This window comes from Rosa chinensis, chromosome 1, assembly GCF_002994745.2.
Source record: "Rosa chinensis cultivar Old Blush chromosome 1, RchiOBHm-V2, whole genome shotgun sequence".
Lineage (NCBI taxonomy): Eukaryota > Viridiplantae > Streptophyta > Magnoliopsida > Rosales > Rosaceae > Rosa > Rosa chinensis.
Window position 1 is genome coordinate 85,979 of NC_037088.1, and position 17,590 is coordinate 103,568.

Consider the following 17,590-nt stretch of genomic DNA (forward strand, 5'->3'; position numbering starts at 1 on the left):
ACTACTCCACACTCATGCGCGTTGTGCTCTTTTTCTCCTTCGACCAAGGTTGTTTTTCCCACAGGGTTTTATTACTTGGCAAGGTTTTTAACGAGGCAACTTAGAAGCGCAAGGCCTAGACAATACTATTGACATGAAATATCCAAGGGGGAGTGTTGTAGTATAAATGTCTATATCATGTAATAGGTACTTGAGTGTATAGATATAGGTATGAAGACTTGTGTGGCATAAAGTATATGGGAAAGCAACAAGCATGGCAACTCTCATAATTGCAGCAACCATGTGGAGTTGCAGCTATGATCATTGAAGCCACTACAAGCATGGCAGCTCTCATAATTGCAGCAACCATGTGGAGTTGCAGCTATGATCATTGAAGCCACTATAATGGACTTCTTACCCTAGCATTCACACTAGCTTTGTATTCCTATATAAACTCTCCATTGTGAGATGAATAAACACACATGAATCTCCATTCTCTCTGCAACATTACTCTCTCATCTCTCTCTGTTAATTTACGTTTTTCCTTAAACACATAAGTAATTAAAATGAAGTGATGTGCATTCATTTTGACTGATTAAAAATCTATAAACGAACAATTTGATATGGCCGGCAGAATATTATAATTCCCTAGGTTTCGCCGCAGTTGTTGACCAAATCCAAGTGCTTATGTACTCGATATGTGTGATATATAAAGGAACTGGAAGGGAAAAGAAGAAAAAAAAAAAAAAAAATGAAATTCTGAATGATCTGGATGTGATCTTGATGTTTTAAGTACGTGTTCTAGACACTACGGTGATGTTTGTTACATAGGATTGGATGGACTTATCTAATATCACAAGGATTATCCCTTGTTTGGCGAGACCCAGAACTCATTTAAATGAGACTCTAGAGTCCCAAAAACTGAGTCAACCCCTTCTTCCAGAGTGACACCAAAACTCATCGGACTGTGGAAGCTTCCTTCTTCGCTTCAACTTCACCTCATCATTCTCACCTCTTTACTTGCAATTCTTCTCCGCCTGAGCGTCTGGATCTTTTGGGTTTTCAATTTCTTGTCATCAATTCCTTATTTCTTATCATCGTCTGGGTTTCTGGTTCTTCGATGGTGCTTCCTCTCTCTCTCTCTCTCTCTCTCTCTCTCTCTCTCTCTCTCTGCGATTTCATGGAGGTACCAATGCTTTGTGGGTTTCTAGCAAATGACGAGTTGCTGAACACTAGAAATTGACCTCCGGTTGGGAGTTTATCGCTGAGATTGTTATCGGGTAGATCAAGAGTTGTGAGACTGGTCGTCTTGCGAAGTTGAGTAGGAATTGCAATGGTTAGATGGTTTCGAGAGAAATTGAGAATGCCCAGAACGTTCAGCTTTGCAACTGTGGAAGACCCAATTGATATTTGGTTGTTGGCTGCAAGAATTGAAGAGTTTGAGATAGAACCCATTCAATTCCAGGTATGGGAGAGGGTTTTCCAATTTGTGTTTGATTTGCTTGCTTTTGCTTCATTTATGAGATTTAGAATTGTTCTGTAAATTGTGAGGATTGTGCATATGATTCATGGATGATTGTGCATATGATTCATTAGTTGCTTCTGTGTTCTTTCTTGCTGCTCCTTAGTCCTAGACAGTGCCAAACATGATTCATGTCTTACTATAGCATAACCCATGTTAAAGGAGTCCATGACTCTTGTAGAAATTAAGGTTGGGAATGATAGTCCGGTGAAACAAAATAGCTAATTCGGTCATTAGTCATCTGGTCATAATGCGTACTTAAAGGCGCAAAATAGCTCTTCAAGCTAGCTACGCGTACATCCAGTAAAAAATTTAACAAAGTTCAAGCGATTGGATGAAAGGGACTCGTGGATTTACAACTTCTCCGACCAAACTAGTGTAATTTCCATATTGACCTAAAGAAAAAGATGATCCAAAAGCTAGCCGGGGATTGGATTTATTACTTGGCTTTTGACGGGGTTAAGTACAGTTGGATCAACAACAGACAAATGATCCAAAAGACTAGCCTATAACAATAACGGAGAACAAAACTAGCGAGGAAATAGTTTGGGAAATGAAGCCTCATTTCTTGATTTCTGATGATAGGAATCTCTTGGAATCATTTGATCCCATGAGCCCTGCCATATCAGATCCATTAATCACAAAAAGGGTTGGTTGTGATGGTTTTGGGAGACCAGGAGACTCGCATGTAAGCATTTGAATAACTGAAGTCACGGTTGGCCTATCAGCCATACTTTCTTGCAAACATAGCAATCCAATGTGGATGCATCTCATTATGTCAGTGTTTGAAACTGCAGGCATCAAGGTAGAATCTATTAAATTTGAAGCTGTGCCTTCCCTCCAATTTCTCCACGCCTGTAAAGTTTGTGATAACGAGAAACAAATTTAGAGATCAGTCATTGTATTTCAATTGCATTGCTAATTACTCATTGAAATTAATGAAAAGCAGGAGTATATTTTATCTACTTACAAAGCTTACAAGATCCTCGTCATTCTTATCATCATGATGGGAAGAATTGATCTTCTGTCCACTTATTATCTCCAAAAGTAACACTCCAAAGCTATAGACATCAGATTTAACAGAAAATTTCCCTCGCATTGCATACTCTGGAGCCATATATCCGCTACATATCAACATGATAGATTTTGTCAACGTGCTTGTTTATCTGGATGGATTTTCATAGTTATATCCATATGTACAGTACTGTTGCCTTCTTTCTTGTCAGTTCTATGCTACACAGGACAGGAAAACTAAGGTATATATATATAGATTAGTTAGCAGTACTTACTATGTTCCTACGATTCGATGGGTTTCGCCTTGTCTTTGATCAAGCTTAAACAACTTTGCCATGCCAAAATCAGCAATCTTCGGGTTCATTTCTGCATCTAGCAAAATGTTGCTAGCTTTGAGATCACGATGAATAATCCTAAGACGAGAATCTTCGTGGAGGTAAAGGAGTCCTCTGGCAATTCCTACTATGATTCTGTACCGACTATCCCAATCAAAATGTGAGCGCTTGGTTGGATCTACATATCATGCAAAAGTACAATTTTATAATAATTGAATCGATGATTTCTGTTAACAGTACTTTTATGAACTCTCAATCATGATATAGATTTGTTATAGACTTGTTTAAACCAAAAAGAACAAAAGAAAAATCTGACCATACCAAATATAAATTGATCGAGGCTTGCGTTAGGGAGAAACTCATAGACAAGAAGCCTTTCATTTCCTTCCAGACTGAAACCTAGGAGCTTAACCAAATTGCGATGCTGAAGCCTAGCCACTAACAATACCTCATTCTTGAATTCTTCATCTCCTTGTTTAGAATCACTAGAAAGTCTTTTCACTGCTATATCTTCTTTACTGAAAAGTCTACCCTGCATTCAATTAGTAAATAAAAAGGTCAAATTTGCTGATTATATATATTTAATCCAAGTATTCAGGCTATGATGTTTTCTTACCTTGTAGACAACACCAAATCCACCTCGTCCAAGTTTATTTTCTTCTGAGAAGTTATTTGTGGCAACCTTAATGGAGCCAAAGTCGAATTGCAAGGCTTCTGCACTTCCAATTTCATCTGAGGAACCTTTAAGAAAAGACTTAAATAAGTTCCTTAATGGTCAATATTGCATCATTTGCATGTGTAAGTGCTTATGTAGGAGTTCTAAACCCTAGGGGAAATCACCAATAGTCACAAATTAAATCATCTTAACTTACCTCCAAGTTTTTTCTTTGTCTTCCCCACTCTCAGGAAAATGCAGATGGATATAATCAGTGCTAGAAAGGCAGCAATTGACACAACAATAACGATGATAGTCCGAAATAAATTAGTTCGCTTCTTTCCTACAAAAATCATCACATCCCCAAATTAGATGGGGAGTTTTATTACTTTCTGTAACTCTGGAAGTGTCAATAATTCCACATTTGATATAATAAGCATTTACGACTAAACAATTCATTTTGTTACTTAAATTCAAAGTGTAAAGAGATGCGTAGTGGTGTTTACCTGCTCTGTAACTTAGCAAGGAAATTATGATCTAAGAATAACTAAGCGTAATAATTTTCTTGCTGAGTTACTGAGCATGTGAACATTGACCAAGAAATTAACATATGCCTACACATACCTAATCCCAATGAAACTGTGGTATTGGAGGATGGTAAAGGAGGTAAAGGAACCGCGACCGCCTGGGCTTCCTGCGGTTCTAGGAAAGGGTAAACCTCGAACCTAAAGTTACAACTGGGTGTACAAACTCTCCCTCCAATACTCCCATAAAATATTTTCAGTTGTCCAACAGCATCATCCAAGCAACTCTTGCAGTCTTTCTCCGTCAAATCCGGTGTGCACTGCGCCATTGCATATATCGTTTTATTAATCTTTGAAGCATTTACATTTCCAAATGCAAACTTGAGCTCATCACCCCGAGCCGCGGCTTCAGTCGTCAAACCGTCCAACAGCGTAGTGAACCGTTGATTGAAGTCCTCAACTGCATCTAACGACGATGACACGTTTTGTAGGTTATAGGAGATCAAAGCAGGCTTGGATTCCATGACGCCGTACAAGGAGCGATTCGAGTAGCGTAAAGTGCAGTTGTCGAAGCATCCAAGTGCCTCCTTCTGGTTAGGGCAAGACTTGGTGAGTTGATATGTAGAGTCGCTAAGGCATTTGCCGCAAGCATCCACCTTAGCGTCTCCTCTACAAACTCCGGTGGCGTAAACTTCTTCATCTTCGGGGTTTGGGCCTGAGAGTCTGGAGGAACTGTAAAACCCGGTGCCGTTTCTGTTGGAGATGAGGTAGTTGAGCATGCTGTTGAGGTTTGTCTGGTAGACACTACCATTGGTAGTGTAGTTGCCTCTGTCGTTGTAACAGAAGTTGCTCTTACCATTGGGAGGCAGATCAAGTGCTTGGGCAGTGATCATGATGATGATCAGTAACACATGAAGTGCCTGTATAGAAAGGAGTGATACAAAACTAGTGGAAACCATTACTCCTTTGCTTGGTGACACATGGCGGCAAATCTATATACAGATTACCAAAAAGTAATTGATTAATATGATGTAGCTTTCATATAGGGCATATACCATCACTCCAAGTTTGCAGTTCTATGCATGAATAATTCTTTAAGAAGCGATCAAAACAAGAGAATATTTTCAACCGCTCAAAGCGTTAACATATGAAATAAGAGTGGTTGAGTGAGAGGGGGTGAGGACAAGGCCTGCAAAGATAAACTTCGGACGAGAATCCACGGCATTAACTAGGCCCCACATTATTTGGGATTTCTCTAAAAAGCATTTTATAAAACTCAAATTTATAGTTTGATGCAGGAACTCGAATTAATTCATAACTAAATTGGAAATTATTCTATACACCGACGGTGTAAATGACCTAACACTTATAAGATGATCTCAACCCTTGATATTTATAATCAATATTTTTATTAATAACCTAAAAATGTATTTAATATAATCTCACCATCAATTTATGTCAGTGCAAGTGCACGTCGGTGCATTAATTGAATCCTCCCCATAACCAAATACACACGTCTAAATTAAGATGATAGATGTGGGAGTAGTCAATAAATTTGGACTTGCAGTTATGACAAGTTGACTCCGCTATGAATGCGGTAATGATTATAGCCATAAAATGCGGTAGTAATTGCAAGTTATAAGTACACAGTGATTTCGGCTAGAAATATGGTAATGTTACAGGTATAAGTGCTGTTGGTATACATATACCTCCTAGGCACAAGTATCGGAAGCACAAGACTCGTATCGCCAATACGCAAGCGAAGTAAGCTCCCAGCTGAGCGCCCCGATACCCCTCAAGGCGATATCGGGAACCCCGAGCGTCCCACACCGAAAGAAACGGAACCAAGCTCCCACAAATCTGCTACATTAAGGTAATCTCCAACAACCTAAAGAGGTAACTGTTTACTATCACTTTCCATTATCCTTATTTTATAACGATACTGACTTAGGTATCGGAGCGTTGAAGGCTGGCACATCCGGTCTTCCCTCTGACCTTCGTCCGTTTTGCAGATAAGCGAGATCGACAACAATAGTAGCAGACCGACACACCCCGTGTTTAGCTGGATCCGATCTCTGCGAGATAACTGAAACATTTGGCGCTAGAAGGATTCCCCTCGCTCCTTGCTGGCAGGACAACACATCCATGGCTACCAGCATCCCTGATAACGATGATCCGCCCCACGAGGCAACTACCCGTGAGGTCCAGCGCACTCTCGAGTTCCAAAGCCCGAATGTCGAGACTCGCTCAGTTATGACCATCGATCCAACCACCTTTCTAGAAATAGCAATGTGCGACCTCATGGAGACATGTGCACAAGCTGAGGTCGAGCGCGCAGCAGCCATAGCGGCTCGCAGGGAGGTCGACAATATGACAAACCAAAATCGCATCCTCCGAGAGGCTCTCCAGCGGCGAGTCGCGCATAACGAAGCATTGGACAGAGCCCATAAGCAGGAGACCCCGATACCAACTATTGGTGGTGTCCCGACACTAGGAGCAGTCCTCACCACCAACCCAGGCACTGGCCTAGCCGGCACCTTCGTGCCCCCAAGCGCCATATTGGGGAGCCCCACGAGCCCCACGCCTGACAGCACGAGTATAGGACCCTAAGTCATCTACTAGAATTCACCCCTACTCCCTAATCAACTCGGCACGGCGCCACCACCTCAGCCTGTCCGTGATATAGCGGGAACCTCAGGAGAAAACGCCGCCATAGCCGCCAACGTACCTTCACCCGACCCTAATACTCGGCTATTGCTCCAAATGAACGAAGCCATCGCCTCCTTACAAGCACGAGTAGAAAGCGTTGAAAGCAGGACCGGATGGCAACTTATCACGGCGGGCTTTCAGGGAAAGATGGGGCCATTCACTGCCCGAATACAGGCTGAGAAGTGCCCCTCGGAGGCCAAGCCCTCACTGGGAAGGTTGTCGCTCTCGCCCGATTCATATTGCGCTTAACCGATAAATGAGCCCCATTTTTCAAGCTCCTCAAAACTCACCATACCGAAACGATCAATTGGGGACCCGAGCACGACAAAGCTTTCCAAGGCCTCTGAGACTATCTGGCATCAGTACCCACTCTTTCCAAACCCATCCCAGGAGAGGTCCTGTACATCTACCTCGCAGTATCAGACCACGATCAGCGCTGCCTTGGTCAGACGAGAGGACAACAATGAACTGCTAGTCTATTACACCGGCAAGGGGTTCAACGATGCCGAATCCAGGTACTCATATATTGAGAAATTCGCACTCGCACTCCTCACTGCCGCCCGGCGATTACAGCAATATTTCCAAGCACACACCATACATATTTTGACCAACCAGCCTTTGAAACATGTCCTCCAGAAACCGGAATCTTCAAGAAGGTTAGTAAAATGGTCCATCGAACTCACCAAGTTCGACATTCGCCACACGTCGCATACGGCCATCAAAGGGCAAGCCGCTGCAGATTTCATCGCTGAGTTCATACCCCGAGAAGATGCCGAATCCTTGGACGAGACTGTCTTGGAACCCCATACCACCCCCACATGGACTCTTCACGTCGACGGATCCTCCAACAGTAAGCTCAGTGGCGCCAGGGTAGTCTTAACTGACCCAGAAAGGACCACATATGAGTATGCACTACAATTCAAGTTCAAGGCCTCAAACAACGCAACCGAGTACGAAGCACTGATCGCTGGCATCTAGTTTGCCAAGGAGCTAGGAGTCACAAGACTGGTAATCTTTAGTGATTCCCAACTCGTCGTCAACCAAGTCAGCGGTGATTTCCAAGCCAAGGAGCCACATCTATCCCACTACCAATCCCTCGCCAAGGCTTTACTCCAGCGATGTCTCACCAACCATATAATCTCCCTGATCCCCCGGGCACAGAACAGCAAGGCAGACGCTGTCGCCAGGTTGGCAACATCGCCCCCAAACACCGATATGGGAAATCTCAAGCAGGAAATCCTGGACAAGCCGAGTATCGATAAGCCATATATTCTTGACCGAGAGCGAGCTTCCGCCTTCATGGATGGACCTATTTATCGACTACCTCTCCAAAGGTATCGAGCCCCAAGACAAGACTATCGCCACCAGGCTCCGCAGAAGAGCAACGCTGTACACGGTCTGAGAGTGCAAACTATACAGGAAAGGAAGGTCCTTTCCCCTGTTGAAGTGCATCTCCCTCGAGGAGGGGCAACGAGTCCTGCTATCGCTGCATAGTGGAGTTTGCAGCAATCACGCGGGCGCGAGAAACCTGGCGTTTAAGGCACTGCATACAGGGTACTATTGGCCTACAATCGAGCAAGACCCGAAGCGTATTGCTAGCGCCTGACTAAAGTGCCACCAGTTCGCCAACTCCCCTCTTGCACCCTCGGTACTGCTCTCGATCATCATCGCCCCTTGGGCATACTGCCAGTGGGGTCTAGACTTCATTGGCAAATTCCCAACAACACCGGGACAACTCAAATTCGCCATTGTCGCGGTGGACTACAACACCAAGTGCATGGGTAGAGGCCAAGGCTTTAGCCACGATCACAGTTGCCAAGGTCATTAACTTCCTGTGGAAGATGATCTACTGCCGCTTCGGAATCCCAGAGACAATCATCACTGATAACAGTGCCTAGTTTGATAATGATACACTCAGGGACTTCGTTGGCCAGTACGGCACGCAGATACGATATGCCTCCCCCGCACACCCATAGACAAATGGCCAAGTTGAAGCTGTCAATAAGATAATCAAGCAAAATTTGAAGAAGAGGCCCGACGATGCCAAGGGCTTATGGGCCAAAAAACTCCCCGAGGTGCTATGGGTGATAAGAACGACCCCAACAAAGGCCAATGGCGAGTCCCCTTTCTACTTGTCATTCGGAACCGAGGTCGTGATCCTTGTCAAGTAGGAGGTTCATAGTGAGAGGGCCGCATGCTTCGACCCACTCACCAACTACGAAGGGTTGAACCTCGACTCTGACCTCTTGGAAGAGCGCCGCGAGCAAGCCCATGCATCTCTGGAATATCAACAACAAGCAGCGTATCGCTCGCTACTATAACGCCAGAGTCATGCCTCGCCTCCTCTCCATCGGGGACTGGGTGATGAAGGAAAAAATGCCAACCCCAACGGGGCTCAAGGCCACCTGGGAAGGGCCGTATGAAATCACCGAGGCTATCGAACCCGCCACCTTCTACTTGAGGGGAGCAGATGGTATCACCCTCCCACATCCGTGGAATACCCAACACCTCCACTATTACCCCAAGTAGAGCAAGGAATCTAGGCTACAGTCTCCGCAACGTTATCGCCCCTCCCCCCCCCCCCCCCCAAAAAAAAAAAAAAGCTTGTAAGCATCAACACTATCTCCTTTTACCTTTCTTAATCAAATGTATTTCCCAGCTGCCCCCGCGCAGTATTGAATGATATGATATTACCCATGTATTGAATTCTCTCGCAACAAATGCAATTACTTGCCTCATATCCTCGCGCTCCACCTGGCCTTGGTCCATTGCACTCTGAAGTTCGCGCGCCCGCTCCCTCTCGGCATTCAACTCCCCCTGCAATCTGGCTATCTCCCGATCAAAGTGGGCTACCAACTCGGGCGAGGCATGGTAATTCATGTTGATAGCCTGCATCGCATACCATGGTGTCAGCATAACCAAGTAACAATAAATGAGCAAAACATACAGTAATACATACCCTCATCAGCCTCTCCTGAGCCTCCCAATACCCTTGGCGTGGATCTTCAGCATTCACACGCACTACTAGAATTATGTTAATAGACATCAGTCCAGAACCGATATAAAACTAAATTCCGACCGACCTCTTAGTGGCTGATGTAAAAGATCCAAACATCAGTATAAGCGCGTTTTTAACTTATGTCCCAGACAACGACCAACATCGATTCTAAAACACAAATCGATGTATAATCATTATAATCATCATAATCTTATATGTTAACTATATTTAATTCTTCATATTTTCACATTTTATGCTTAATAAAGTATATCTCGAACAATACCTCAGTGAACATTTAAATCGATTACAATTTCAGAAATGATGTCTAATACTCTCGTAGACATCAGTCTCCAAAAAAATTTGTTTGTTCGTGTCCATTTTTACGTGCATCTTGCCGCCTTATTCTCCTAAGAATGATGTATGTGCCTTTAGGCAACATTGGTTAATCTATTAAGAATGATGTTTTATGTTACTATGAACATCGCTTTTCGTTGGTTGAAACGATGTCTACTTGTTTTGTAGACATCATTTCTATTTTTCAAAACTGATGTCCTGTATTTCATGGTAAATCGGTTTACTTTATAATAGCTAATTTGTACGTTGACAGTAAATAACGGTTTGGTGTTTAGATATCGATGTGCATTGGTTTTGTGTACATCGATTTTGGGGTCACATTCAAAATGTTGATAATCATGAGACATCGATTTTTATTTTGATACTGATTTCTAATGACAAGAAGCTTTTTACTGAGATCATGAAGCTGCAAGTTTAAAGTTTTAGCTACTTGGTTGTGCACACTAACACGTCCAGAAAACAAATTAAGTTTTCATAAAATTGCTCCTTTGCACAAAAACATCACAATTCTCACTTTTTGCAGAATTTTTTTTATCGTCATGAGAAGATGAAATGAGATGTTCTCCCAGGCTTTCATCGTCTTCCCCACCTTGATGCAATTGGTCAGCAGCTAAGTCTTCACTCCTACGAGTGGATTTCCGTTTGTGTGGAAAACGCTGTATGTTGAAGTCCCTACTGCCATCATGGATAAAATCCTTGTCGTCCCGTCTTTCTTTTCCCTCTCTCCTCTCCTTTTCTTTTTCACCATGCCTCCTTTGCCCTTCTATTTTTATGCACAACTAAGCTTTGAGTAACTGAAATGATGAATTTCAATGTTACTTACAAAGCAAAGATGAATTTTACGTACAAAGCAGTCAATTTTAATCTTGCAGAGTGGACAAAACTAAATTTTAAACAAAAGCATCATAAAATATAAATCCTACAGCTTCTTATCAATTAGTTATGGCTTCTCTATTTATTGCAAAAACAAGCAGTTTACCTGCTTTTCTTTAAGTGAACATATCTTCCAATCCTGAGAAAAGAGAAAACGAAACAAAGTTATAACAAATCAAAGAAAAAAATCAGAGAGAGAGAGAGAGAGAGAGAGAGAGAGAGATACCACAAAGAATATCAAATACTCAGATGGAAGAGATACCTTCTTGGATCTAATTCTGCTAATTGCTTTCTCAAGTTTGGTCTCCACGCCCTTGAGCTCCTTGATAGACATATTGCTCAAACCCTCAACCATATATCCCCTGGATATCAACAGCATGTCAATATCTGCCAAGGTGAAATTATTTTGTTATATATATAGGGTTGACCAAGTCTCTCTGAGGTTACCTGTTACTGTTCTGCAAAGTGGTTATCTGGGCACGCAGTTTGGCAACTTCTTGCTAATAGTACTGAGATTTATGAACATACACAAATTAATAGGTTAAGAAGCATCTCATTGAGAGCCAAAATGAAGATTCATTCAATTTTGAGTTACAGTTGATGCATGTATATTAGAGTTGATCACAGAGATGCTTTATATGTTTTACAAAGTATAAATGCAGGTAATATAGATCACATTATAATAAACTTTATGAGTAATAAGTTCTGAAAAGGAAACCTGCACACATTTTCAATTATTGCTACTTCACACTACCCATAAAAATATCTTTGTTTATACAAAGCAGTTTCATTACTCGCAAAAGTATTACGCTTCAATTTCATGATATTTTCATGTAAAATCTACTATTGTGAAGTATACATACCTGAGTAGTAGCTTCAGAGACAGATCCATTATTTGAAGAATCTGCACATGCCTTCTTGTATCGTTTAATTGTTTCTCACCTTAAACCAGTCCAATCACTTACTGAGATTTCAAACTCCAACACAAAGAAAGCCCCAAAAAAATCAAAACCCCAATTTGAGCTAAAATCCATCACATCATAGCATGAGTTTTTAGATCAATTTGAGTTTGCTTAAGCAGAACCATATTAAAATAAACTATAATTAGATGTTTCTTTTTTTCAATTTTAGTGTCAAGAAACCTCACTGAGATATAACACATCCACATACACATGGAAACTATAACATTCAGTTGAGTAAACATGGTTTGGAAGCTCTGGTCAGATTACCCTAATAATCTTTACACGTTATGACACAATGCAGATGTATTTGCAAACATATGCGTCCACATACACATGGAAACTATAACATTCAACTGAGTAAAAATACCTTGTGAACACCACGAAATCCCCAACCCCTCTTGGGATCCACACCTTGGGCTTGCATATTCGTATCTTTGAAGCAACCAAGAAAATTCTCAAAATCTTCTTCAGCACCAATTTTCTTTGCGTCATTAGTGTCACTGTCAGTTGAGCCGCTCAAGTGCCCACCGCTGTAATAGTACTACAGCTCATGTTAACCATACACACCAAACGATCTATCTAAAATAATCAGTCTCCACACACACACACAACACACAAACACAGATGCTGAAATAAACTTTCGGATTATGGGTAACATAAGCTAGCCTCAATACCACAAAATGCATAATTATCTTAAACTTCTGCAGGACTTTTCTAACAGGTATAGCCCCGAATACGATCAACTTTTCTCGAAAAAAGATACATCTGTTGAACCAGAAACCATACCTGACATCTTAATTGAGTGCAGAGGAAGAGTAGTTGAATATTTTGACATCTTTCCCCCTTCATACTTGTCCGAGCCTCCAACAATCAACCCAATTTGCAACATATTCTGCCAAGCCCAATAAACAACAGTTTAAACCCCAAACAACTAATTGAACTACAAATAAGCTCACACAATAGTATCAATAAGCGAGAAATTCACCAAACCTAACCTTGTAACCTTGTTGCCATATGACAGTTGATAAGCTCATAAATGTACATGATTTTGTATTGATTTCTTCATGTTTTCTTAGTTAGTTTTCCATCTATTTGAGTCATTTACTTTATTTTTATGTTTTGTAGGTGTTATGGAGCAAAGTAGAAGAAAGGAAGCTAAATCAGTAAATCTGCCTGTGCAGATCAGTCAACTTTGACATGAAACTGAGAGCAGCTCAGAACGAACTAGATAGTGAACTTTATATTCTTGGAAAGATTTGGATGTCTAGTTTCCAGAACTTTTAACGGTTCATTCATATAATTTTTCTACAAAAAGTTATGGCCGATTTAATACAGCAAGGTCGAGCAGTCCGAGAATCTGACACTTTGACGGAAATCCATGATTTGAGGCCCAAATTCCTTTTAGTAGCCCACCGACGAGTATTAACTGAATATATCTGTTTATTAGAGATATATGACATATTTTTATGGGTGAAAATTATTAAGAATCTTAAAGGAGAAGCTACTTGATTCCTAAAAGGAAAATAAGTGAAAATCTCCTAACCTAAGCAATAAAAGAGGGACGTGATCAGTTTGGACGGGGAGGGCCGCACAAGAGAAAAAAAGAACGACATCTTCTGCCATCAACTAGCCGCCATCTCTTTCTCTTCCTTTCTTCTAGTTTTTGTTTTGTTCATGACTATGTCTAGCTAAATACTTTTGTAGCTAGGGGCAATTTCAAAGCCCCAAACATGTTCTATTCATCATATTGATGACAATTCAATTTTTGGGTTTCTATATTATCAATTGAGTGTTTGTTTCACCGTGTGTACAAGATTAATATTTTTTTGTTTGTTTAGGTGCGCAACTAAATGAATAGGTTAGGGTTCTAATGCTAGGAGTAACACTAGATTCGTATATGTCGTGTGTTGATTCCAATTGAGTAGCAAAATGTTTTCATGAATTACATGTGACTCAAACCCTAGGTTTAGCAAGACTACCAATGTACTTGTGACCCTAGATTTATCCAAACCCTTTTCTTGCTTAATGATTTTGATATGTTAAACTTAGCGAGCTTGTGTCTAGGCTGCATAATCAGAAATAGATTAAGTGGTGAGCTTGTATTCACTTAACGAGGAACTAAGAAAGGGTAATGGGTTAATTCGAGCTTGTGAGTTAACTTCGGGTAAATTCAATTGAGAATTAAGATTCCATAACTGAGATTTGATATGATTGAGTGTGTTTGGTGGTGGAGAATGAGTTCTTAGCTTTGTTTCTATCAATAGTTTAAAGTTATAAAATCTGTTTCTGCTTTGTTATCTTACTGTGTTCAATTTTACGTGATTTATTTCATATACCAAATCAACTCTGATTGTTCTGAAATTTTTATTGCGTATTATTCAAAGTTTCTTTAGTTTTCTGTAAAATTTTCAGAAAATTCCATCGAGTCTAGGTTAGTTAATTTATTTATTTTCTTTAACTGTTTAGTAGCATAGTTTAGAGTAGCTTGTGACATTTGATTAGCAGTTTAGGAACAATCTTCAGCGGGTAATGACCCTTGCTTGATCACTATATTACCATGATATTTGAGTGCAAGGTTTAATTTGTGCATCTTTTAGACGTATCAATTTTTGGCGCCTTGTCGCTGGGGATTGTTTTTCCCTAAATAGCTAATCTATTTTGTTTGTCTTATTTTTCTGTTTTATTGGTGTACTAACTTAGTTGCATTTATATCTGTAGATATCTCTCATTGTGCATGCACACTCGAAGGAATAAGAGCCTTGATCTTGCTGAGTACGATCCTGAGCTAGAACGTACACTTAGAGAGCTTCGAAGAACAGTCAAGGAGACGCGAGCCACAACATCCTTACCACCACCATCCCCACCACACTTGAGTTCCGGGGAAGAGGAAGAAGAAAGGCAAGAAGACATGGCCAACCGTACTTTGAGGGAGTTGGCAACTCCTAATGTAGAACAACAACCATTGTGCATCACCTATCCAAATCCGAATGGGGATGGAAGATTTGAGCTTAAGTCTGGCATGATTCACTATTTGCCTAAGTTCCATGGGTTCTCAACAGAAGATACCAACTTGCACCTTAAGGAGCTACATATGGTATGTTCAGGAATGAAGCCAGCAACTGTCCATGAAGACCATGTCATGTTAAGGGCCTTTCCATTCACATTGGAGGGTAAGGCTAAGGAGTGGCTTTACAATTTGCCTTCCGGATCACTCACCACATGGAATCAAGTGAAACAAGCATTCCTTGAGCAATATTTTCCAGCCACAAAGGCTGCAAGCATAAGGAAAGATATATATGCAATCCGGCAAATGCATGGAGAGTCCTTTGGAGAATATTACGAGAGATTCATGTGCTTGGTTGCTTCATGTCCTAATCATCAAATATCAGAGCACATTCTCATACAATATTTCTATGAAGGATTGTGTGGCACAGATCGTGTGATGCTTGATGCAGCAAGTGGGGGAGCATTCATGGACAAGACTCAAGCTACTGCTAAAACATTGTTAAAGAACATAGCTGGAAATACTCGGCAATTTGGAGGGAGAGATGAGCTGTCACTTAAGAGCGTCAAAGAGGTAAGTACTAATTCTAATATTGAATTACAATTAGCTAACTTAACTAATCTTGTAAAACAGGTTGTGATAGCGCCAAAGCAAGTATGCGGTGTATGCTCAATGGTGGGACATGTTTCTAATGCATGTCCATCATTCATGGAGCAAAGTGGTTTTGAGCAAGCTAATGCGGTTGCATTTCAAGGGCCACAAAGGCTGAAATATGATCCATTCTCTAATACCTATAATGCGGGGTGGCGTGATCATCCTAATTTTAAGTGGAGCAACAATGACAATGTCTTGCAACCTCAAGGAAGCAGTTACAACCGCCCACCTGGATTTTATCAAGCTAGACCGCAAACATCTTATCAATCTCCTCCTCAACAACAAGCTCCAAGTAAGTATCTTGAGGATTTAGTTGCTTCTTTAGCTAACTCTCAACAATCTTTTCAACAGACAACAGATAAGTCTATTGACAATCTTGAGTGTCAAGTGAGTCAACTAGCAAACATGATTGGATAACAACACCAACAAGGAAAGCTCCCTAGTCAGACTGTGATCAATCCAAAAGGGGGGGGGGGTTGAAAATGCTAGTGTTGTGACCTTAAGAAGTGGAAAAGAAGTTTTGGAGCAGCCAAGAGTGCAAAAGAGAGTTCAGAGGGCAATGAATAATGAGGAGGAGCAAGGAGAAGCTACGGTAGCAAAGGAGGACAACCATGAGTGATTGGACACTTTAGGGCAGCCCCTTAATCACATAAATGCATCAAAGGCAGCCCTTAAACCCACAAGTTTGAGAGATTCTAAGGTTAGTAATGTAGTTCTAAGTTTGATTACTTCATGTCTTCCTTTTCCGCGTAGGTTTGCTAAATCAAAGAAAGAGGAACTTGAAAAGGAGATCTTGGAAACATTCCGGAAAGTCCAAGTGAATATACCACTCCTAGATGCAATAAAACAAGTCCCAAAATATGCCAAATTTCTAAAGGAGATTTGCACTACCAAGCGGAGGTTAAGGGGAATGAAACTGTGAAGGTGAGTGAGAATGTTTCAGCAGTGCTTCAACGAAAACTTCCACCTAAGTGTAAGGACCCCGGTAGCTTCACTATTCCCATCACAATGGGTAACACCAGGTTTGAGCATGCTATGTTAGACTTAGGTGCGTCTATAAATGTCATGCCTTATTCGGTTTATGCATCTCTAGGCATAGGTGAACTAAAAAAAGATGGTGTTGTTATTCAATTGGCTGACCGTTCTAATGCATATCCCAAAGGTTTGTTGGAAGATGTTTTGGTGCAGGTAAATGATTTAATCTTTCCAGCAGACTTTTATGTGTTGGAGATGGAGGAGGAGCCATCATCTACATCTACACCTATCCTTCTTGGCCGGCCCTTCATGAGAACTGCAAGAACCAAGATTGATGTCTACGAGTGGACTTTGACAATGGAGTTCGATGGTGATATAATAAGCTTCAACATCTTTGAAGCTATGAGTTATCCTAGTGAGTTGCATTCCTGTTTTTCTATTGACATTCTTGATGATTAAGCTCAGAAATTCTTTGAAGTCATAAGTGAGGATGCATTGGAAACCACCATCTCTCAAAGTGTGTAGTTTGAAACATAAAAGAATCCAAAAAGGGACATTGATTTGAGGGAGGATATTGACGAAACCGTGGCTGCACTTGAGTCACTACCACGGTCTAGAGGTAATTCTAATGATTTTATTTCTCTTCCTTTGTCTACTGAAAAGTTGTTGCCTTCTGTGATTCAGGCCCCCAAGTTAGAGCTTAAACCATTACCGAATCACTTGAAATATGTATTTTTGGGAGAGGAAGAAACATTACCCGTGATCATTGCCTCAAACCTCACAGAGTTGGAGGAGGAGAAGTTGATTCGTGTGCTGAAGGAGTACAAGACTGCTATTGGATGGAGCATAGCAGATATAAAAGGCATTAGTCCAGCGACTTGCATGCATATGATACTTCTTGACGAAGGCTCAAGACCAACAAGAGAAGCTCAACGTCATTTGAATCCTGTCATGATGGAGGTGGTGAAGAAAGAGGTATTAAAGTTGCTAGATGTGGGTGTGATCTACCCCATCTCAGATAGCAAGTGGGTG

At 41.2% G+C, this 17,590-nt stretch overlaps 1 protein-coding gene across 1 annotated transcript; it reads right to left on the bottom strand.

Moving 5' to 3' along the window:
- Window positions 1-1,955: 1,955 nt before the first annotated feature.
- On the bottom strand, window positions 1,956-4,988 carry LOC112182151 (cysteine-rich receptor-like protein kinase 26). Its single transcript, XM_040514732.1, has 7 exons — window positions 4,130-4,988; window positions 3,726-3,848; window positions 3,467-3,606; window positions 3,172-3,382; window positions 2,791-3,028; window positions 2,472-2,625; window positions 1,956-2,356 (listed from the first exon to the last, which is right to left on the bottom strand). The coding sequence occupies exons 1-7, from the start codon at window positions 4,986-4,988 to the stop codon at window positions 2,063-2,065; spliced, it is 2,019 nt and encodes a 672-aa protein (XP_040370666.1). The 3' UTR covers window positions 1,956-2,062.
- Window positions 4,989-17,590: the final 12,602 nt, after the last annotated feature.